The sequence below is a fragment of the Pelodiscus sinensis genome, chromosome Z, assembly GCF_052426305.1.
Source record: "Pelodiscus sinensis isolate ZL-2025 chromosome Z, ASM5242630v1, whole genome shotgun sequence".
Classification (NCBI taxonomy): domain Eukaryota; kingdom Metazoa; phylum Chordata; order Testudines; family Trionychidae; genus Pelodiscus; species Pelodiscus sinensis.
Window position 1 is genome coordinate 35,664,663 of NC_143085.1, and position 23,351 is coordinate 35,688,013.

At 47.6% G+C, this 23,351-nt stretch overlaps 1 protein-coding gene across 1 annotated transcript; it reads right to left on the reverse strand.

The window, feature by feature from the left end:
- Positions 1–43: 43 nt before the first annotated feature.
- Positions 44–13,421, reverse strand: CZH12orf76 (chromosome Z C12orf76 homolog). Its single transcript, XM_075898858.2, has 2 exons — positions 13,188–13,421; positions 44–4,265 (listed from the first exon to the last, which is right to left on the reverse strand). Exons 1-2 carry the CDS (start codon positions 13,312–13,314, stop codon positions 4,180–4,182), a joined length of 213 nt encoding a protein of 70 aa, XP_075754973.1. The 5' UTR covers positions 13,315–13,421; the 3' UTR covers positions 44–4,179.
- Between the last annotated feature and the right edge of the window lie 9,930 nt (positions 13,422–23,351).

A 23,351-nucleotide genomic window follows, 5' to 3' on the forward strand; every position in this document is an offset into this window, starting at 1 on the left:
TTTGCTTCCTGCTCATTGAAGAGCCACCCAAATGAGAATGGTAGCTGAGTGGGATCATAGCAATTCTTTAAGCAGAATAATTGTATTCTAGGCAGAGTTGATACCAACAACCATAGGTCATATTGCTGTATACTTTCTATTATTTGATGTTTTCAGTTTAGATGCAACTGGGATCATTGGGACTGAGACTTACCACAGCCGACGTCTGCCTCGGGCCAAATTACTATTTTTTTTTTTTAAAGCTTCAGCACCCTTCGACAACAAAGATTGCAGAGAGAGGACAATGTTGGTAAACCTTAAATTTAATTGAAAAGTTCTACTGTCTCTGTACTCTGGAACAGGGATGCCTTCGGGTTGGGAGGTGATGCTGCTTCTAACAATCTGGCCAAATTTACCCAGGTGATAAGCATCTTAAAAATAGCAATTCCTAGATACACAGTGGCATGTTATTGATTAGCAGCTACATCTCTGAAGCTTTATCTGCACTGAGTGTGCTTGATTTCCACACAGTTTCTTCCTGCTGACCTGACTGTGCCATACCCAAAGAACAACTGTGCCCGCTCTGCTTTTGAGCTGCAGGAATTAAACAGGGCTGTCACAGCATTGATCCCCACCAGAACTTGGTTGGGAATAGCTGGTAAGAGGGGTAGAAGACTAGTAGCCCCAACCCTCCTGAATTGATTGTAACGCTATTTTAGCCCCTGCTGGGGCCACTCTCACAATGACATAGTTTCTAGCACTTGTCTGATTTTTTTTTTTCAACCCTGTTCATGAGAACTTCTCTTTTTGGCTACCTTCCTCCTTTTCTTGGATCAGTAGCCAACCAGGACTTCCTCCACGAGACAGGTCAGAGTCCTGGATAAAAAAAGAGACCAGGTGACACTGTAGTTTTAAAGTTACACAGTTGCCATTTTGAGAGCCCAACAACAACAGGGACTCCATTTTGGCCCTCCTTTTCCCGCAGACACGTGACTATAGTCTGCCTGGTAACAGCATCTAAGTGGCAGAGTGCAGGGTTACTCAGGCGGGTACGCCAGGATTCATGCTTGTTAAGTTTAGGGAGGCACAGAGTGACATCCATCGTCTCTCCTTCCTGATTAGGACATACTTGCACCCACGACGGCGCAGGGAGAAAGGGGTTCGTTGGGTGTTAGGCCGAACGGATCCAGCCGGAGCAGGATCCTGCTGTCAATCATGCTGAGTTCCAGACAGGTAAGACTAAGTCTGAAACCCCGGTGCCAGGCATCGCTGTGAGGTCCTCACCTGCGAGAGATGGTAATGTCCCTGAGACCCTCCTCCTGTCATCTGGGTTCTTATTCTGTGCTTACCTGAGTCACAGTCAAGCTTGTGTATTTTATTTCTGTTGTGGGGTCCTATACCATTCGGCTACGTCTAGACTGGCATGATTATCCGCAAATGCTTTTAACGGAAAAGTTTTTCCGTTAAAAGCATTTGCGGAAAAGAGAGTAGGTTGGCACGGACGCTTTTCCGCAAAAGCACTTTTTGTGGAAAAGCGTCTATGCCAATCTAGACACGATTTTGCACAAGAAAGCCCCAATCGCCATTTTCGCCATCTGGGCTTTTTTGTGCAAAACAATACCGCGTTGTCTACACTGGCCCTCTTGTGCAAAAGCATTTCCGCAAGAACACTGACAATCTTTCATGAGATCGGTCAGTGTTCTTGCGGAAATTCAAGCGGCCAGTGTAGACAGCTGGCAAGTTTTTCCGGAAAAGCACTTGCTTTTGCGGAAAAACTTGCCAGTCTAGACGCAGCCTTCCTGTTTATACTTACCTTGTGTCTTGTGTGTGGTAAGGCCAGCAGGGTTGCTCTCCCATCCACACCAGCTACTCTTCTCCACTGGCGTGGATGGGGAACACTTGGCCACCGATTAAGTGTGTCTATCCCCAGCGTAGTGGAGACGTGCCCTTAGTAACCACAGAGGCTCTTCCTACATTTCAGCTTTTGCACATTAACTTCATATCTTTCCTTTAATTTCTTCACCTTCTTGAGTGCCCCCTATGCAGATTATAAGACAGGCTCATCTTTCCTCACCCATGGGCTGTCAATGCCTTTCAGGCACCTGCCAGTAATGGCTGCTGGGTGGATTGCCAAGTCCTTCCAGGAAGCTGGGACAGAGTTTGTAGGATGTGCAGAGTATCTGTATATAGCAGACTTGTTTTGTTAACTTGTTATTTGTACAAAAAGGGGATTAGCTGGGAGTGGAGAATGTAAACAAGAATATCACTTCAAGCAATCAGACAGAGCTGTAACTACAAGCCCATAACCTTGAATGCAGCTGGACTTTCCCTTACTGCCATGCTAATGAAAAGGAACACGTGATTTTAGGTGAAATGAAGACAGGGAGAGTAAGGAGACGACTTGGCTGATACAATTTACCAAACAGAAAAAGGTGCAACAAGAACTAAAACGCACCACCAGTGTACTCTCACTTTAGCTCAGATTTTACTTCAAGGCTGGGTATTGCAGGGTACAAACACCAGGGCATCATCTTACTACAAAGAGTCATCGCTACTTTCAGCAGAAGTCACATCATCCCGCTAAATAAAATGGAACCAGTGGATGTTACTTACATGAGCCACAATAGAAGGTTGAAGCCAACAGAAGAGACACAGGGAGCTATTCTTCACATGAAATTAAAATAGTCTAAAATAAATTACCTCCACAAAGCAGTTCTTTGTTAAATAACAAACAAAAAAAATCCAACTAACACTTAAACTAGTGCAAAATAAAAATAGCAGCAACTGGAATTTGCCAGCATCAACATTTATCACAAACACACAACACTTCCAAAAGGTTTTGAAAGTGACATTCCCTCACTCTCATCAAAGCAGCCTCTCAGCCATGACTGACTTTCCTGGAAACATCTAAGGGACTGAAGTTTATACTGTTGTTCATTTCAGCTACTGAGCCCCAGCCTATTATACAGTTAAACACATGCTCACTGCTGGGGTCTGCTCTACAGACAAATTTGGACTGGATTCCTAAAGCCAACCATGGCTATTTTGGTGCAAGTCTGCATGTGGACACTTAATTCAGAATGAAAGTTGTTAATGCCACTAACAAACCAGTGCCCCAAAAATAAGTCAGGCAGTTTAAATTCCTATTTTATTTCAGTTCAAATGTGTGTGTGTAGGCTAGCCCTACAAAGCCAAGTTCATGGTTCTAAAGTACAGGTAAGCCCTTGCCTTTTGATTGGCTTTTATAAGAGTCACTCTAGACACTTGACAGAAGACTCCATGCTTGAGGAGAGTTGCACTCCTTAAGACTGCAAAACAACTCACTATACCATAATCTAATGCCCTTGGGACTTAAAAATTATGATTTAAAAATTAAAAAAAAGTTAAAAATTAAAAATTATGATTTTTAGAACAGAAATAAAAAACCTTCAACTGTTACTGATACCACCAAACTGTAATCCAATGGGCATTTGACAGACTAGATCTAGAAGACTTCTGATATATGAAAGAGCTGAAATTTAACCCATCTTGCTGCCAAATATGGCACATGACCCACATTATCTAAAGTACACTGTATTGTCATTTTAAGATCAATTAGAGTCTGTGTTTCAGGAAAATTCATGAAGGTTATTTATGTCATATTCCCATCCGGGAATTGAGAGCAGAATTCAGAAACAGAACAAGTCTAAGGAGAGAACTTGTCTGTGGGCAGTACCAAAGTAAAATACTTCACATACTCCTAGCTTTTCTTATCAGAGTTAGGGCAAATACTAACTGAAGTTCACAGCTAACATTGTCAAACATGAGTGCTTAGAATTAGTCACTGACATAAGATCTGTCAGACTGAGGCCCCCATTTATTTAAGTGTCTAACTTTAGGCACCCATGTCTGTAGACACAGGTCTCTATTAAGCTAAAGGAGATTTTAAGATTCAAGCTAAGGAGTCTGAGAGCAGCCAAGCAGTTGTAGGCATGCCTCTGCAAGGGAAACAACGGGTTATGTTACATGTTAGAGGGGAAAAAATACTTCTCATAGTCTCATTACTAAGTAGACATAGTAGTTTACAAGCTAGATCTCAGACGAAACATCAGGATGGATTTACGGTTGCTGCATAGCACAGGTCATTTTTGAGCACCAGAGTTGTGACGGCAAAATTTCCACGGGCAAGGTGACTGATCCGATTAGATTCCTCCAGCTCTGCTACCGTCGCCGAATGGGCTTGTAGACACACACTGCCAACAGGATCATGGTGATTAACAGGATACTGAAGATGCTTCCCATGAGCACTGCAAGAGGAAACAAACAGCATGCATGGGACAGGGGTAAGCTTAAGATGGGAAAGGGACCATTTATCGTCCTATTTAGGGCAGCATGTCCCAAACCAGTGACATCAAAGGTTCTGTTATGAATTTGTCAGGAGTCCCTCGATATCACTCAAGGCTTGTTTCAATTCCCAATTAAGTCAGTTTTTCCATGGTCTATAATGGGAGTTCCTCTCCTTACACAGGTGAGAGCAGTCTCTGTCCATGGGGGAGCTCAGGCCTGCTGCCGACAAAGGCTGCTTTGTGATAGCCTCCCCTGCCCTCGCCCTCCTCTGGGGGTGGGAGGCAGGTGGCACCAAGGAGCTGGTGCTGAGTTGAACTAGCTTTTATGGCCGCAGGATGAGGGGAATGCAGGTGAGTTTGCTGAGCCAGCTCCTTGTGCGTATTGGCTTGTGCCAGGCCCCCTCTCTCTGAACTACTGCCTCTCTAGCAGAGGAAGCAGCTGGCGGATCCGGTGCTCATGGGGAGCCTGCTTAAAGGCAGCTTCTTACAAGCACAGGTTCCTGCACCCCACCTTGTTGCTGCTAATACAGAGGCAGCAAGGGGGTATGTGTGCATTAAGTCGAGAAGATTAACCAATCAGCCTGGGCTTATCAGTTAGCCAATAGTCATCTACATGATAACATCCCAACTAATTATACACAGTAAATCATCTGCACCTTCTTGCTAGCCTGAATTGGTGCAGTTTCAGCATATAGTCAAGGGATTTGGGGCCTTTGTCTGTGAGCAGGAAGAGGCCTTTAGTACTACAAATCTTCTCCACAGGTAGATATACCTAGACTCAGCCTTCTCTTCGGTAAACTAAGCAGACTGTGCTTTATCCTCTCTCTGTGATGCAGTGACCTTGAATCAGTTTCCTTTTCTGAAGGCTTTCCCATGGGGCTCACTAATTTCAGTACAGGAGTATTAACATTTCCCTTGTATTCAACACGCCCTGCTTACACAGCCAACGAATGCATTTGATGTCAGATGCCACATCACATTGCACTAGAGATGTAAGTGACTAGTTGAGCAGTTGTCTACCCTGTAAGCCTAGGCTTACTGGGAAGTCAAGTCTCTACTTGACTAATCGCTCTCCCCATTCGTAGCTGCCTCTGTATCAGAGGCAGCAAACGGGGGGAGCGGGAGCGCTGCTTAAAAGCCTGTTCCCCTTAGCACCATCTCCATGGAAGGGGGAGGGAGGAAGCACAGGTGCAGTGTCTGAACAGCTCAGTCCCTGCTTGTGCTGGTTCCCCCACTGCACCTCTGCTTGTTAAATGTAATAAGAGCTGCTAGGCTCTTACTACATTTAAAAAGCAGAGCCACAGTGGCCTGGAATTGGGCTCAAGCTGGGACAGACGGTGGCTCTTGCTATATTTAAAAAGCAGAGCCACAGCAAACCACCTTATCAACTAATCGAGCAGTCGATGGAAATTCCAATCACTCTTATTAACCACTATTTAAAATCCCTACACTGCATGCTCATGTTTAGCAGGTTATCCACCAGGACTCCCCTCCTCATCATCCACAACCCTGCAGTTCATTTCTTAGTCACAATCCCTCTTTTTGTAAGTCAGAAACAGGCTGAACCTTTCTAGTCTGACACAGTCTGGTCTGGTAACATCTGTGGTCGGCCAAGTTTCCTGCAGTCCCATAAAGTTTTTTTTACAGCCATCAGTCCTGGTTCTCAGTGTTTTGTGTTGTTCTTACTTTAATTTACCCCTAAATGTCTTCTAAGAGCCCACTAAACAGTGGAAGTGTTGGTAACACTGCTAGACAATACTGAACTCTTGTGGTTTGGCAAATTCTCTGGATCAGCACCAGTCAGATCCCAAGGGTGCCACCTTAGAGAGGTTCAACCTGTACATAGGGGTGGGTAATAATTTTTCATGTGGGGGCACTCCAAGATTTTGGAAAATGGTCAAGTGCTGCACTTTTCTGTGGAGGAGATGCAGGGTCCACGGTGGAGGCTGGGTATGGAAGGGCACACAGGATAAGGGATTGGGGTGCAAGAGACAGTAGGGGGTCTGAGAGGGAGTTTGGAAGAAGGAGGGGGTTGTGACCTGGGTCAGGGGATAGGGATGTAAGTTCAGGGTGGGAGTATGGGTGCAGGAGAGGATTCTGGCCTGGGAGGAGGGGCTCGAGGAGGAGATACAAAGTCTGGGTGGGAATTGTAACCTGGGATGAGAAAAGGGGGTACAGACTACAGACGGTGTGGGTAGTAACCTGGGGCAGAGGGTTGGGGTGCAAGATCTAGCAGGGTGTTTGGGTGCAGGAGAGGATTCTGGCCTAGGTGAGAGGTGTAGCAGGACGTACAGCAGGGGTGGGCAACAATTTTTATGGGGGGCCATTCCAAGATTTTGGTAAGTAGTCAAAGGTCACACTTTTCTGTGGAGGAGATGCAGGATCTAGGTTGGAGGTAAGAGACTGGGGTGCAGGAAACAGTGTGGGGTCTGAGAAGGTGTTTGGTTGAAGGAGGGAGTTGTGACCTGGGTCAGGGGATGAGTGTAGGGTCAGGGAGTGTGGGTGCAGGAGAAGATTCTGGCCTGGGGGAGGAGGTGCAGAGGGTTTGGGTGGTGATCTGGGGAAGGGAGTTGGTGTGCAGGAGGGGCAGGGGTGCTCCAGGCAGGCTCTGGCCGAGAGGAGTTTACCTAAGTGTCTCCTGGCCAGCAGGCTGCTGCACCCCCCAAGGTAGGCTGGGCTCCCTACCTGCTGCAGCCCTGGCCCACTAGAAAATACAGGATGCTCCCACCACGTGGCTCTCAACTCCAGGAGGTGGGGGGAGACAGATGCTTGCACTGCCCCAGTCTCTCAGGCCAATTTCTCAGCTGAGACCAGCTGGCTGTTTCCAGCCAATAGGAGCTGAGAGATTGGCCGAGGTCAGTTCTTATTGGCTGGTTGTTTCTGGCCTACAGGAGCTGAGGATTGGGCTGCAGGGATCTCACACAGCCTCCCCCTCTCTGTAGAGCAGAGAGCTGCAGGGACTGTGTTTTAAACCGCAGCAGCTGTGTGAGCCTGAGTGTCCCAGCAGCGTGGTCCGTGGGCCGGATCTGGTGGCTTCGCAGACTGGATCCAGCTGCTGGGCCATATTTTGTCCAGCCCTGCTGTACATGAGCTTCCATTTAGTGGCATTAAAACGTGACTGCATGAGCCTTGTTTCTCCTGCAACCCAGATGGCTCTGTAGAACTGACTTGACCTTACAATTATCTACTCCACCAACTGCTGTCATCTGCAGACTTGATCAATAATTATGTGTTTTCCTCCAGATTGATGATAAAGATATTGAATAGCACTTGATCAAGAACTGATCCATACTCACTAGACCCTTCTAGAAATCCCTGGATGATGATTACTTATAGTTCTCTAAAAGTTAGCCAGTTTTTATCTAACAACATATACAGGCAGTCCCCGGGTTACGTACAAGATAGGGACTGTAGGTTTGTTCTTAAGTTGAATTTGTATGTAAGTCGGAACTGGTACATATTGTAGGGGAAACTCTAGCCAAACATTTCTCCAGAGCTCAGTTTTATTCTCCCACACCTCACTTCCCTCAGTCCTTTATTCTCAAGCTGAGGGGTCTGCTGAAAAAAGCCGCTTCGCGTCTCCCTGGTCTGCTGGGGGGCAGAGGGGCGCTAGCTTTGCGTCTCCCTGGACTGCTGGGGGGGAGGGGGGCGCTAGCTTTGCGTCTCCCTGGTCTGCTGCGGGGAAGCAGATAGTGCGGGGTTGCCTCACCCCGTTTGTAAGTAGGGATCTGATGTAAGTCGGATCCATGTAACCCGGGGACTGCCTGTAGTCATCGCAATTTAGAAAATACTATTCCCCCACACATGCCAAAAGAAATTCACACAACATAGGGTTAGTTCTCTTGCAGGTTCCAAAAGCAGCAGCTGAAAATTTAGAGCCAACTTGTATTTCACCCTGTTCACTGCTAGCATGTTATCTCTCCTCCCCTCTCAACTTGCACTTCTCATTTGCAGACAGACTGTGAAAAAAGTGAGCATTTGATCATCGCTATTAGACAATCTGTCACATGAAGAACATCTCTTTTTCAAGAGTACATTTCCTAGAGATGAGCCTTTCAAACTAAACTTTACATTATTTCATTGGCACCTGCAACTCAAAAGGCTTTTGCTTTCAGAACCCTTTCAACTCATGTACGCGAGAGCCAGAGAGAGAAAAAACAGAACTAACCCTGAGCACCTGCTGTGCTTTGCACTCAAGAGTAGTTTTGTTCCCTTGTTCACATTTCTGATTTTAATCAGATGACCAGAAGAGACTTTCTGCTCACACCTAACCACTGTTTAAACAGGCAAGAAGATGGAATGTTTATACTAAATAATCACTGGTGTGGATGAACAGGCCTGCTTTGAGGGGATCCCACACATGGGGAGATCGGTGTCCCATCCCAGTGACCCTTGCTATCATCCCAAAGAGGGTAAAGTTACTGTATTTCCAGGTCAGAACTAGGGATGTAAGAGGTTAACTGGTTACCTGATAATCACATGGCTTATCAGCCTGCTTACCAGGTAACCAGTTAACCAGCCTGGCTGGCAGGAACCTGTCTGTGGCAGGACCAGGGCTGGAGCCAGAGTAGCATTCACTGCTGGAGCAGCTCTCACTGCCCAAAGCTGCAGTGGAACCAGGGCTGGAGCAGCCTCCCCTTGTCCCCAGCTGCTCAAGGCCATGGAGGAGTCAGCCCTTACTTTGCCTTGCAATAGTAAGTGCATCTCAGTCCCTAACCCCCTTGGAATCATTTCCCAGTAGTCCAAGCCTTCTTCACGGAACCCTTACAGAGATACCAAGTCTGCTGTCTCCAAAAGCCTGTGAGAATCACCTCACTATCAGATCCTGATTTCATATCACAGCACTGAGGTACATTTCTAGAGAAACTGAGGGTGAGTTTACCAAAGATTTAAGGCAGGGGTGAGAAACCTTTTTTGGGGGTCAGGGCCAAAGACCCACAGAAAAATCAAATTTGGGAGGGGGGGGAGTGTTACATACAAGAGAAGCAAAAAAAACCCAACCAAAACCACCAACCCCTCCCCCACCTTACACATCAGAGCTATGGGGACCTTGGCTAGTAGATTTTGTGGATCCCCAGCTCTGGGGTGGGGCCAAAAAATGAAAGGTTCAGTGTATGGGAGAGGACTACTGGGAAGAGAGCTTTTAGTGTGGGGTCTGGGCACGAGTAGCAGGGGAAAAGCCTCTGGGCTGTGCTTTGTTTTTCCAGTGAGAGGAGAGCGTGCAATAGTGCATGGAGCCACTTCTCCCTCCCACCAGGCCGAGCCCATGGGTTGGATGCAGCCCCAAGCTTTCCTGACGCAGGCATGCAAGGCTCAGGGCTCCCCCACTGCAGGTGTGAGGGGAGCCCCAAGCCTCAGGGGCCAGATCCAGTTAATCCAGAGGCCACATCCGGCCTCCAGGCCTGAGGTTCCTCAACCCTAATTTAAGAGATGAGCAAGACTAATGGAAACAAAAAGGTTATATATAAACAAAATCTTTCTAGAGACTCTTTCCAGAAACTAAACCTAACAGGCTAACTTACAGTTTAAAGAAGATCTATCTAACACAAAGTCCTTTTCAACATTTGCCACCCAGGTAGGGCATAGATTCTGTTTCCATGAATGTCAATACACTGACCATTTACTTTCAAGATGCAGGATAAAGAGGAGTCTTTTTGTCTTCTACTTATATCCCCCCAAAGTTCTTTGTCTGTACTCAAAGACAACAAAAAGATCCACTGCTTGTTTTTTTTTTTTTGTCCAGCTTCTTCCCTGTTGATTTCATATGCAGGCGTGCAGCCATCAGATCAGACAGAAAATCTATTTGTCAACTTTGCCTTGATACAGGTTTTCAAACATTTTCAGTATACAGTAAACTTCCGATAATCCAGCAGCTTTAGGACCCAAGGGGTGCCAGATTATCAAATATGCCAGACTATTGGAAGGGGGGGCTTTGAGGGGTCAGGGATGGGGTGAGGGGGGGAAAATCAGCTGCTGGTCAGTTTCAGCAGTAGCTGAATTGGGGACACCTGGGGAAGAGGAGCTAGGGTGCTGCCGAGTTGGTCCCATAGTGCCGCCCCTCGGTGCTGCGGGACCAACCCGGCAGCACTCCAGCTGCTCTGCCCCAGGTGTCCCCAAGAGCAGCTGGGGTGCTGCCGGGTTGGTCCCACATCCCTGAGAGGCAGCGCTATAGGACCAACCCGGCAGCACCCCAGCTGCTCTGCCCCCGGCTTCGCAGATTCAGCTTCTGGTCAGTTTCAGTAGCGGCTGAAACGGGGAAGCTGGGCGCAGAGCAGCTCCAATTGTCCGGCTGCCCGGAACACTTCCGGGTTCCCGATGGTGCCAGACCATCAGGAGTGCCAGAGCACTGGATTCCGGACCAATGGAGTTTTACTGTATATGCCTAACTCCCACCATATTATGTGTGCATACAACTCATAATGACATTAACAACCAGCGTGACGCCAGCTTTCATTTAAGACCTAATGTGACCATCTCTGGTGAAACAGAACATACATACTAGACTCGGGATATTCTTGTAATCCCCTTCGTTGACTGGCACTAAGGACTATTTTGCAATTTGTTTTCATTTGAATTAGGAATAAATCCTGAAATTTTCAAAATTCTCCAGAAAAAATAAAAGTAATTAAAAAAAGTCAGGTCAATTGAAGTATTTCATTTTTGCTTTTGACTATTAGGTAATACAAAATAAAAGAAATTCAAAACATTTTTTCAAAAGTTCCCAAGAATGTCAAAATGCAAGGTTTAACTTCCTTTCAGCTCACATACCTGTAAAGGAACTCCCTTGGTAGCCTTCTAAATTGTAGAGAATTTGTCTATCTGTGAGTGTGTCTGTTTGTTCAGGAACTCCTAAATGGGAAGAGCTAGGACCACGAAATTAGTACACAGCTTCCTTTTATCATTACTTAAAGCAATGTCAGGGTTTGGTTGCGCCAGGAAAATGGGATGCACCTGGAAAGCTTTTCAGAAAACCATTCAGAAAAGAGACAATCACCAGGCAGGTGAAAGAAGATGGCTGGAGGCACGCTCCCCCTGCAACCAGGACTGGCGCAACCCTTAGCTTCCCACTCCCAGGCACCCTTTATATTGCTGACTGTTTCCCTTCATCTGGGAGTGTCCAGAAAGTGAAGAGTTTGCTGCATTCCTCACTCCTAGCACAGGGGGTGTACCCTTCCACTGGCAATGCACGGGGAGTGAACGCAGGGCTATAGGTAACTCAAAGGCAAGAGGGGCCAATCAGCAGCTGCCAGGAGGGCCAGTGCTGGCAGCAGGAATCTGCAAAACATCCTCCCCCCACCCCTCACAAGTGGTGGCAAAGAAACTGCAAACTGGGTAGTTCCAGGCCATGTGGCGCCGCTCCCTGGCCATGGCACTCCAGGGAGTGCTGGGAGGAGGCAGGGTGGGGTGGGGTAAAGGAGTAGGGAGAGGTGAAGCTAATGTCCCCCTTCCTTCCCGTCACCTGTCACCATTGCACCCCTACCCTGGCTGTGTCCACTGAAGCTGCAGAGGCCATGGAGAGGCACTTCTCACCTGGGGAGAGAGGTTATCCTCTCTACCCAAGGCAGCCTGCATCCTGAACCACTCCTCTCCACCTCAGAGCAATTACTTAAATGAAGATAAACAAAACTTATTTAAGGACCTGAGCAACGCTGGGTACATCTTATAATTTGTAAATATTAGAACTTTGACTGATTCCTTCAAGTTCAATCTGGAGCAGTATAGGTCTGATGAGTCTGCAGGTGTGGAGAGGAGGCAGCTCTGTTTGTGTGCCTGAATAGAGTCAACAAGGGGAAGCTGTCCCTGCACATTGCATATGCGTTTATCAAACACATATCTGGATCCTCAATGCAACTCTTCTCAGTAGTGCTTGAGCCACCATTGCAGTCCACATCACAGAACTGGCCACCTGTGTCACAAGACCCCTGACTTCAATTATCTCCCTAGAGGCATCAAGGAGTGAGTGGGCCATAAAAACGCCTCTAGAGGTGATCTCTCCAGAACTGTGGGCACATTGCACCACAGTTTGAGGGGAGCTTGCTGTCCTTGGCTGGGTACACATGTCCAAGCCTTCACTATGCAGGGGCCCCCATGCCTTCCATCGGCTTTACATCATTTCGAGAGTTTAAACATCAAATCATCAGCAGCATGTCCAGCTGCCTATGCGAGCTCTGTGCACTTTTACTGGGCTGTAGGTGCCCAATAATACTCAAGTGGTGTTAGCAGCCACATGGGAAAAGGGACATTTTGCAAAGTACAAAATTCCCTACCAAAGAAAACTCAGACGGGGGGGGGGGGGGGGGGGGGAATGCAATTTAGTCCAAAGCCAAATGTTTTGCTGGGATCCTGATTTTACGTGATAGGGACAAGAGAACACAAGATGCAAATCCACGGCGGGGAGGGACCCATCAAATCATTTCAGGCCCCAAATTGGGGGCACGGGCTCTGGCCACAGTCAGAGCCTCCCCCCCTGTCTGAACATCACCCTGGCCAGCTGGCCCGAGCGGGCAGCGGTGGGTCTGGCCAGGGGCATTCTGCGGCGGATCCCGAGCTTCGGAAGTGACAGCGCAGGGCGACCTCGGGACCGTGCACAGCGGGGCGGGCATGGTGCAAACAGCAGCGCCCCAGCCACTGACCGGCTGGCCCGCGCCCTCCCCTCCCGGGTACGAGCCCGGGCAGCCTGCAGCGCACCCCACCTGGCCTCCCGGGCTAGCCAGAGCCCAGCAGGCCGCCGGAGGAGCCCTGGCCGCCCTGGGAGAAGGGGCCCGCGGAGGGGAGCAAGGGACCGAGTCCGGCCCCCCGGGGAGAGCAGCGAGCGAGCCCCGCCTTGGGCGGGGGGCAGCCGGGCGGGGCCCGAGGGGATGGGGGCGCCCGGCCCCTCCTTACCCAGGTTCTGTCTCCGCAGCACAGCGTAGGGCCGGCTCCGCTCCGCAGGCACCGCCGCCCCGCCCGGCCCCGCCAGCGCCAGCAGCAGGGCGAGCCCCCAGCCCAGCCGCGCCCCGCGCCGCAGCATCCTCCAGCCGCCGCCTACGGCCGGCTCTGGCCGCGGATAAGTGGGAGGCGGGGCAGGGCGGGGCGCCTGCCTGCCTGCTCCGCTCGGCCCTTGATCGCGTTCTCCGGCCTTCCCTCTACCCCCCTTCCCGCTTTCTCCCTTTTCCTCTGCCTTCCCCTTTCCTTTTAATTCCATTTCCCCTTCCCTCTGCCTTCCTCCTCTTTTATTTCGCATTTTCCTCTCCCTCCTTTTCTTTCCTCTGCCTTCTTCCCACCCTCTCCTTCCCATTTTAATTCCTTCCTTCCTCCCTTGCTAACCAGCCAGACATCAGGCTGTGTGGCTCATTGTTTGCAGGTCATTATTGTGAGCCTGCTCTATTAGCCTGTGCTATTGTTTCACAGGGCCTCCACGGGTGCTAGGAGCATGCTGCTTGGTAAATCACCTCTTGTTATTTCTGACTTCAAGTTGGAGGTGAGCCAGAGAAGTTGACCACCTGCCTATGTTGAGCTTCATTTCTGTCAGTACTGACACATTTTGATTTGGCCTCCTCTCCCCATGAATGTTTCTGATGCACTGGCTTAAAAGTCCACGTGGAACAAACAGGGCCAACCCACAACATTTTGGCACCTGCAGTGGGGAGCTCAAATGATGCCCCCATATCCCCTCCCTGCACCAGCAGCAGACACAATTTTCTACATTCTGGGTCCTAGTGGCGCCTTTCCCCCCTCCCTTCCTCTCCACCCCCGCCTCACACACACAGTCTGGCACCTGAGGCCACCTCAATTTCCCTCATGGTAAGGCCAACCCTGGTGAACAAATGCAAAAAGGACATGAATACAGCAGAAGTAAATTTGTTAAAAAATCCAAATACATATTCATAGCACTGTTCCAGGCATGATACAGATAAACTGGGGTTGTTTAAAGGGAAGTTTTAAGTTTGTGTTAGTTATGTGATCTTTATCAAAATAAATGAGACAACTCTTTGAAGTAAGGAGCTAGTTTTATTAAAGCAGACTGAGTGTGCCCAGGAAAGCAGTGATGAGATAGAAACTACTCTTCTATCCAACATACTGGTTGGAGACAGGGCTATAGATGCATTCAATTTCCTTTCTGCTGATCTCTGTACCTTTTACATAGATAAAGGCAGATGAAGCAACAGTCCAAGTACATGCGTTCAGACAGGAGGCTGATACAACTTGAAGCCATACTGATTTCTAAGACTTTTTTTAGATTTATTCCTGAGGTTTTTCTTCATATCTAATTTCCTGTGTGTGAACCCCCATATCTTGATATTACATAGGGCATGAAGCAATCTGAGTGAACAGAAGCGTAGAGTGAAGATAGATGTCTTATAATATTACAACTATTAATCTCTGGTCACTCAGTTTATGTGTAACCTTGTGGGAATGGTACATATGACCAAAGAGATGGGATTAAAAGAGAAAGGTGTAGATTTTATTTCATGGCTGTGTTGTCCAGGCAGATCCCTTGTATTGCTGAAAATTCTAGCTGCACCCAGACTGAATACTACTGAATGTTCACAGAAAACTTAAAAACAGGAATTGCTGAACTGGGGTTTGACCCAGGATCCATCTTATCGATCATCCTGTCTCTGACAGTGGCCAGCACAAGCTGCTTCAGAGAAAGTGTAAGAACCCTGTAGAAGGAACAGAATTATTTCCCCATCACCTCACTCACACACATTTAGTTTCCTCCTCATCTCTAACTGCTAGCGATTGGCTTAAGCCATGAAACATGAATCCAAGAGTAATGCACCCATGGGTGCCATTTAAAGGAGACTAGGAGGGTCTGTACCCCTCCCCAATTTCTTACTTCAGGTCTGCTTACAGTGCATGTTCTAGCCCCAGAGGCAGTATTCCAACCTTCCTTCTGTGCTGTGGCTAGTGGTGGCACTGGCTTCTGAGCTGGATGACCTGCTAGCGGCCACTGCTTTGCTGCCACCCAGATCCAAAGGCAGTGCCACCAGCAGCAGCAGTGCAAATGGAAGGGTGGCAGTACCATGCCGCCCTTCCTTCTATACTGTTGCTGGCAGTGGTGCTGCTGTCTGAACTGGGTGCCCAGATAGTAACCACTGGTCTCCAGCTTCCAAGCTTGGAAGGCCAGGAAAAAAAATCACATTTTCAATATTTCAAGATCTGCCTGGAGGAGGACCTGATGACCAAAAAAGAGGTTATGTTTGGAAAAACCTGGATGGCTAGTGACCCTACTCACGACCCCCCCTACACTCACCTTCTGACCCTCTTCTCTCAGGGAAGACCCAGTTGGAGAAAGGCTGTACTTAGGGATTCCCCAATGATCCTGAGGTCCAGTTTGGCCAAAAGTTTCTGGCAGACCATTTCCCATAGCTTCCATGGAATAGACCATAGAGTCTCAGGGACTTTTTCCCCCAGAGTGGTCTGCACTGTATGGCAGACCGTGTCAGAATGCCCTGGCCATGCTATGAACACCAAGGGAAGGTCTTCATTGTATTTGCTGTTTCTTTTTGCATCAGCATCCGGGATTAAGGGCACTGGCAGCCCTAGTTCAGGTGCTAGAGAAAAAGGCATGATGAGGATGCTGGTCCTCTTGGTCTCCTCATGTCTTCAGTAGGCAGGGGCGGATATAGGGCAGGGCGAGCGGGGTGGCCGCTCCTGGCCCCGCGCTTCAAGAAGCCCCACGCATGCGTGTGGCGCCACCGCGCATGCGCCATGGCACGGGGGGGCCCCGCGAAATTGGGCTGCCCTGGGCCCCGCAAAATGGTCATCTGCCCCTGTCAGTAGGTCCATGTGGTACAGCCTCTGCCTCAGCCACTCCAGTTCAGGAGAGTAAAGTAACCCTTTGTATGTGGGGTAGAACTTATCATTTATTTTCGCGCAGTCCAGTTGGGGCATTGAGGGGTCCTAGGAATTGTTTTACTGTACATTTCCACTGTTTTGTTAAAGGTTATTAGCTTTCCCCTCGATATTGTATAAAAATCCCTAATACAGTTTCCTTTGGCATCACTCTTAATTTGAGTCTGTTTTCTTTTAAGAGAGGGGGTTCACTCACAGGCTATATCTGAGTGTTATCTAAGCCCCAGGAGTAACATGAGTCCAGCTTTCCAAAGGATCCAGATTGCTCTATAGCACTGCCCTAGCCTCAGCCTCATTTACCACTCTCCTCGTGTTTTGTCACCTGCACATGGTACCAGTAGGGGTTTTATATTGACATCTAGTTTATTGATAACAATTATTTAAACAATTAGTTCTTGAGACCCTCTTCAGAGCCCCAATACAAGTACCTGTTCTTTACAGCCCAGTGGGAAAAGGCCATCCAGTTGTGCTCTTACACAGGGGCTAAGCGCAGAACACACGCTTAGGAGCTGTGTTATCCAAAGGCTCTGAACAACACCTGGGGTCAGCAGCTTACAAAACCCCTACTATCCTGTGGTGTAGTGTAACCCACACACCTAGGCCATGTCTACACTCATGGCTTCTTGCGTGAGTAATATGCAAATTAGGCTAAGTGGGGAATATCACCAAGCCTCATTTGCATACCTAATGAGCCACCATTTTTTTCAAAAGAGGCTCTTGCGCAAGAAGGAGCGTCTACACTGCCCCTTCTTGCGCAAGAAAAACCCTCTTGAGCAATGCTGTTACGCCTGTTACTTTTCAGGAAGAACAGAATTGCGTCAACCAGTGGAACTCTTTGCCAGACTATGTTGTGAAGGCCAAGGTTATAATAGGGTTCAAAAAGAGCTAGATAAATTAATGGATGATTGGTCTAACAATGACTGTTAGCCAGGATGGGCAGGAATCATATCTCTAGCCTCTGTTTGTCAGAAGTTTGGAATAAACAACAGGGAATGGATCATTTGATGATTACCTGTTCTGTTCATTCCCTCGGGGCACCAGGAATAGGTGGGATACTGGCCTAGATGGACCTTTCGTCTGACCCAGTATGACCATTCTTAAGTTCTCAGGTATTAACCAAGATATTTTGCAGTTTCTTCCCCTCTAGTGTGCAAGTGCTCTCTCTGTCTCGTACCTGTTTCTACAGGGATAAATTCCTCAAATCACACTGGAGCTTGGCTTGCTGGAAGTCTGGATTACTCACCTCTTTGCTAGGGATCAGCAGGATTAAGATACAGGGTTTTAAAGCAGCGAAAGTCAGTCTTTTCATGATACCTTCTCTTCCCACCTGCTACCGGTCTGGGCTTTCTCTGATGATTCCTTGTGCACTAGAAAGGAGATATTTCTGTGCTTTCTCACAGAGGGCTTTGCTTTGGGAATCCTCTTGTTCTTGGCATCAATCTCAGGCATGTTCTATTTGTTGTCTTTCAGAAGAGATACTTACCACAATCATTCTTATTAACATATTATACCCGGCACTTATGCAGGGAGACTGTTTTGTAACAGACATCTGGGCTCATTCCACAGGTTTTTCCATGAAATTACTCAGAAAAGCATCATATATATAGTAGCCCAGTGTCTGAGTGTCTGTAATGCTGAAATGCTGGCTGTTCCCTCTGGGGGGTGCTGTTGCCTGAAATGCTGGCTGTTTCCTCTGGGGGGTGCTGTTGCCTGAAATGCTGGCTGTTCCCTCTGGGGGGTGCTGTTGCCTGAAATGCTGGCTGTTCCCTCTGGGCGGCCCATGCTGCATGGGGAGAGCGGGGCCCAAACAGCCGCTTGCTCCACTTGCTCCCCTACGGCGGCCCAGCTGAGTGGCACAGAAGTCAGCCAAGCGCCACAGCGGGAGGGGAAGGAGGGCAGGATGATGACGTGCGGTGTGACAGCGGTTGCAGGCCCCGCCCCCTGCCATGAACGTCACTGCCCCACCCCCTTTCGCCTCCTGCCGTGGAGCTCGGGTGACTTCTGCGCTGCTCAGCCAGGCCACCGCGGGAGAGCAAGTGGCATAAGCGGCCGTTTGGGCTCCGTGCTCCCCATGCAGCACGGGGAGTGTGGAGCCCAAATGGCTGTTTAGGCTCCGTGGTCCCCCGAGTGAGAGGCAGGAAGGGGAGAAGAGAAAGAGAGAGACAGAGAGAGAGTCAGGAGGCGGAGGAGAGCTGAGAGAGAGAGGCGGGGAAGCAGTAGGAAGAGGAGGAGAGAGAGAGACGGAGCGAGAGACCGGAGGCTCAGGAGAGAAGACCGACGTGGAGGAGAGACCTGAAACTCCTGTCTTATGCTGGGCTAATTGGCTAGTTAGCAATAATGATCAGTCTGTTTTAAAGGAAACTTGCCTGGAAGTTAATGTATGCAAGGGAGAACTATGTGCAGAGCATGTAAGAATAATGTGTACAATAACAGAATCATTTTGCATTTTAAAGAAGTATTGTATAGTAATCCCTCATTTACTACAAAAATTAGTTCACATCAGGTATAAGAAATGGGAGTAAGTCATCAGAGTGAAAGCTGCAGAATGAAGTTTGCAGTCACATAGCTGCATAAAATAAATAACATTTTTAATGGGAAGGTTTGATCTCTCAAAAATTGTCTATTCTATTCATTCCTGTGAAGCACCTGATGTTGGCTCCTGTCGGAAGACAGAATACTGAGCTAAATGGACCACTGATCTGACCCAGTCTGGCCATTCTGATGTTCTTACGTTTCATTATGCAAGTTTTAAATCTTTAAGATAATGTCCACATATAAGGTAACAAATAAATGTAGGAGACAGCGGGGTTACATACAATTGATGAAAACATCGTGAGCAGAAATATGTATTCTAACACTATTCAGCTTTGCTAAACATATTAATTCTTGAGTTAAATGAAAATAAGGCAGAGTACTTTTAATGCAATAGTGGTAGGGAAGTAGTTTACAAACAAGCGTTGGAGATTGAAAAGTATATTAGGGAGAGCAAAATTGTGTATGCAGAAGATATGCCAGAAACTAAGTGTCACTTATAGTGTTATAGCTGTTGTGATAAAAAAAAGTTGGAAAGTGTTTAAGTGTTAACAATAGGTTTCTGTAAAAGCTGAAAAAGTTGGCAAATTACATTAAATATAAACTGTAAAGATTAAAAACACTGTTTAAATTCCCAGATTACTAATGTGGAACAAGTACAGTGTATTTAATGAACTAAGCCACTTGCATAAATACCATTGCTGTCTTACTGGATGAATTCAGAACTGCTCAAATAAATGCCATAGTTCCCATGCTGCTAACAGCTAATGAAGGTCCTCATTTAGCTTAAGTTGTAGGGATATGAGCTTTTGGAGCAGGAGGATCTGAATTCTGTCCTCACTCTCATTACTGAGTTTCAGGTAGTCCCAAAAGGCAATGTCATGATAACCATGAAGTCCTAGGTTTTGTTACATTTGCTTTTATAAAAGAAAATAGTTCAAGAGCATTCTGGTTTGTATATACTACACTAAACCTAGGGATGCTGTCCCTTCTGCAGTAGTTGGTGATCTCCCAGGCATTTCCTGTAGTATAGGGAGAGCTGTTTTAGGTAACTAGGATGTTCTCAGTCACTGTAGGACAGGAGGGCAATAATTTTTAATGGGGGGGCATTCCAAGATGTAGGTAAGTGGTCAAGGGCTGCACTTTCCCATGGAGCGGACGTGGGATCTGGGATGGAGGTTGTGTGCAGAAGGGAATTCAAGATAAGGGACTGATGTGCAGGAGCGAATATGGGGTCTGAGAGGGCGTTTGGCTGAAGGAGGGGGTTGTGACCTGGGCAGGTGATTGGGGTGCATGGTCTAGAAGGGGATATGAGTGTAGAAGAGTATTCTGACCTGGGGGAGGGGTGCAGAAGAGGGTACAGTGCAGAGTTGAGGGGTGGCTATGGGTGCAGGAGAGGATTCTGGATTGGGGGAGGAGTGTAGAAGGGGGTGCAGGGTCTGGGAAGGAGTTCTGACCGAGGGCAGGAGGGAAGTGGGAATGCAGAGGGTTTGGGTGGTGACCTGGGACAAGGAGTTGGGGTGCGGGAGGGACTGAGGTGCTGGGTGAAGGTTATGGCCAGGAGGCGCTTCCTAAGCAGCTCCCGATCAGCAGCCCAGCAGGACCCTCAGGCAGGCTTCCTGCCTGCTGCAGCCCCAGGCTGTTTGAACTGGTCAACTGCAGGGGCCATGGGCCTCTTCTGGGGGAGAGAGGAGACTTTGTGCGCTGCCCCTGCCCTCACCACAGCCATCACAGTTCACAACTGGAACTGACTGTGATGATTGTGCTGGAGGCAGGGGCAGGACACAAATTCTATCCAACCAAAAGGGGTGTATGGCATCTAAGCGCTGCTGTGAGTGGCCTGGGGCTTTAGCAGGCAGGGAGCCTGCCTGAAGATCCTGGCAGGCCACAGACCAGATCCATCCTGTGGGCTGTATTTTGCCCGCTCCTACTATCCAATAAATTGTGGAATCCTGAAATCAGGTCTTGGAAGGTAAACAAAAAAGGAAATGATCTTCAGTTCAGCAAGGCACCAGATTAGGAGCGTGATCTGCGATCTGCCTAAGCAAGTCACTTCCCCTCTCTGTACCTCATCTGTACAATGGGGATTCCGAGACTTTTTGTAATGTGATTTGTGCAGTCTGGAGAAAGGCTCCCTACACAGCTGCTAAGTGTTATTGTGCCAGGCACATTTAGTTAGCAAGCTGAAACTTTGTGGTTCTTCTTTAAATAGGATTTCCCTAACAGGCTTCTATTATGGTAGAATGCTGTTCATGTGCTAAGGCAGAGCAGCAGAGCTGTATTTGTGTGACAGCACAGTTTACCACTGTCACACAGTTTCCCCAATGAAACACACACAGACCAGTTGTGAGTCCAAATCTAAATCCACAGTTGACTCTTTAATATGTCTACAAAAAACCAAACACCCCAGTGAGGTATTCTAAGATGATCTGGCAGCATTTTGCTTTTAGGAAAACAAAACTTCAGATTCTAGATCCATAACTAGATCTATCTTGTAACACTCGACGTCACATATATATTCCACATCACTCACATTAAATAAGCAGTCATGCAGCTTTTGCACTCCACAGTTAGTACGTTTAGCATTTCTAAACGATTCATGTCTTATAATGTCAGACATAACAATCCTACATGTGCAGAGCATATTCACAGCTATTTGTCCCTTCTTTGTCCCCAAAGGCCAGGGTTTTCATTTCAGAATGAGAATTAGCAATAAGGAATTCAGTCCATATGTAGCCGGAACACAAGTGGTTTTGAATTCGGAATCATTATTTTCAAACAAGTGAACAAGGAAGGGAGCTTGTTTTGCTTTCTCAGCAGTGAGTTATACTTGCTATTGTGCTTGGATTTTCTCTTTGAAAGGGGATTTTGATGTCAGAACAATGGGTCAAATACAGGTTCAGGTGAACCTCCCATGGAAGTCTGTCTGCCACATTCAGGGTTTGGTGTGTTAGGGGCCAGAAAATCATGCCAGTTGCAAGAGAGAGTAACTTGTGCTGATTTAGCATAAAGCATTTTGGGCTAGATTGTGATCTTAGTTATCCAGAGGTAAAGCTAGGGCTGTATGAGTGAAGTCAATGGAGTTAGCCTGGGGCTTCACCTAGACTGGCATGATTTTCCGCAAATGCTTTTAACGGAAAAGTTTTTCCGTTAAAAGCATTTGCGGAAAAGAGCGTCTAGATTGGCATGGATGCTTTTCCGCAAAAGCACTTTTTGCGGAAAAGCGTCCGTGCCAATCTAGACACGCTTTTCCGCAAAAAAGCCCCGATCGCCATTTTTGTGATTAGAGCTTTTTTGAGGAAAACAAATCTGGGCTACTGGTCTACACTGGCCCTTTTGCACAAAATTTTTGCGCAAAAGGACTTTTGCCTGAACGGGAGCAGCATAATATTTCTGGAAAAGCACTGACAATCTTACATGAGATCGTCAGTGCTTTTGCGGAAATTCAAGCGGCCAGTGTAGACAGCTGGCAAGTTTTTCCGCAAAATCATCTGCTTTTGCGGAAAAACTTGCCAGTCTAGACACAGCCTGGGTGTACAAACCATAACAGAGACCTCACCAAGCCCTCAGGGTACGTCTACATAGCACGGCTAAAGCTGAAATAAGCTATGCAACTTGAGCTATGTCAACTGTATAATTTAAGTCAAAATAGCTTATTTCAGCTTTTGGCACTGTCTACACAGCAGAAAGTCCAAATCTTCCTCCGACTTCCCTTACTCCTTGTACAATGAGGGTTACAGAAGTTGGAGTAAGAAGTCCTCCAGCTCGACATTATTTTGACATTATGTTGAAATAACAGCTAGTAGTGTAGACGCAGAGTATGTTATTTTGGAATAACTCAATTATTCCAAAATAGCACTGCTGTGTGGACATAGCCTATCTTATGCTTTCCTAGGAGTTGTTTCTCCCGTTATGTGCCACATTCCTGGGCTCCTTCAGCATGTCAGTTACTCTAGTTTTGTATACCTACCTACATTTTGATGCAAATTACATTCCTCTAGGACTTGCCATTATTTTCTGGCCAATTTATATCTAATATCAAACTTATCTCACTGTTTGGCTTTGAATACTGTAAAAAAAAATGACTATTTACACACATATCCAGGTACCCTCCACACCTGGCTGCCCCAGGTTTGGCCCCACTTTAGGAGGGAGGAGGGAGTGCTTTTGGGAGGAGGGGCAAACCCTTTCTCCAACAAGATCTCCTTGATAACAAGCAAAGCAGCTGGAAAATCCTGAAGCACGATAGGAGGGAAGTAGATTTAGGTTTCAATATGACCGAACAGAGTTCCAACCCATGGTTCATCTCATAGCTACAGGGGCTCCCAGGCCCAGCAATGGAAGCGGCTCCACTTTGTGGAATGCTCTCAGGAGCTGTAACAATGAAAAGGAGGCTGAAGACCTGGTGCTGGGAATTATTGCACTTCCAAAAGCAGCGGTTCTCTCTGCTCTGTTGTGCCCTTGGCTCAGGCTGAGCCACATCTGCAATGGCGAAACTGACCTTTCAGCAGATAGTGCAGGTACGGAAGAAGAAGCCACTTCGGGGCATAACAATGGTCTAATCATAGGGTAGTGGGGAGCACAACAGAGGTCGTATATATGGTGGCCAAGCTAGCCTCAGGGAGGGGCTAGATGGCCTCTTGTGGTCCTGCCCTGTCCTACATCTTTGTGATT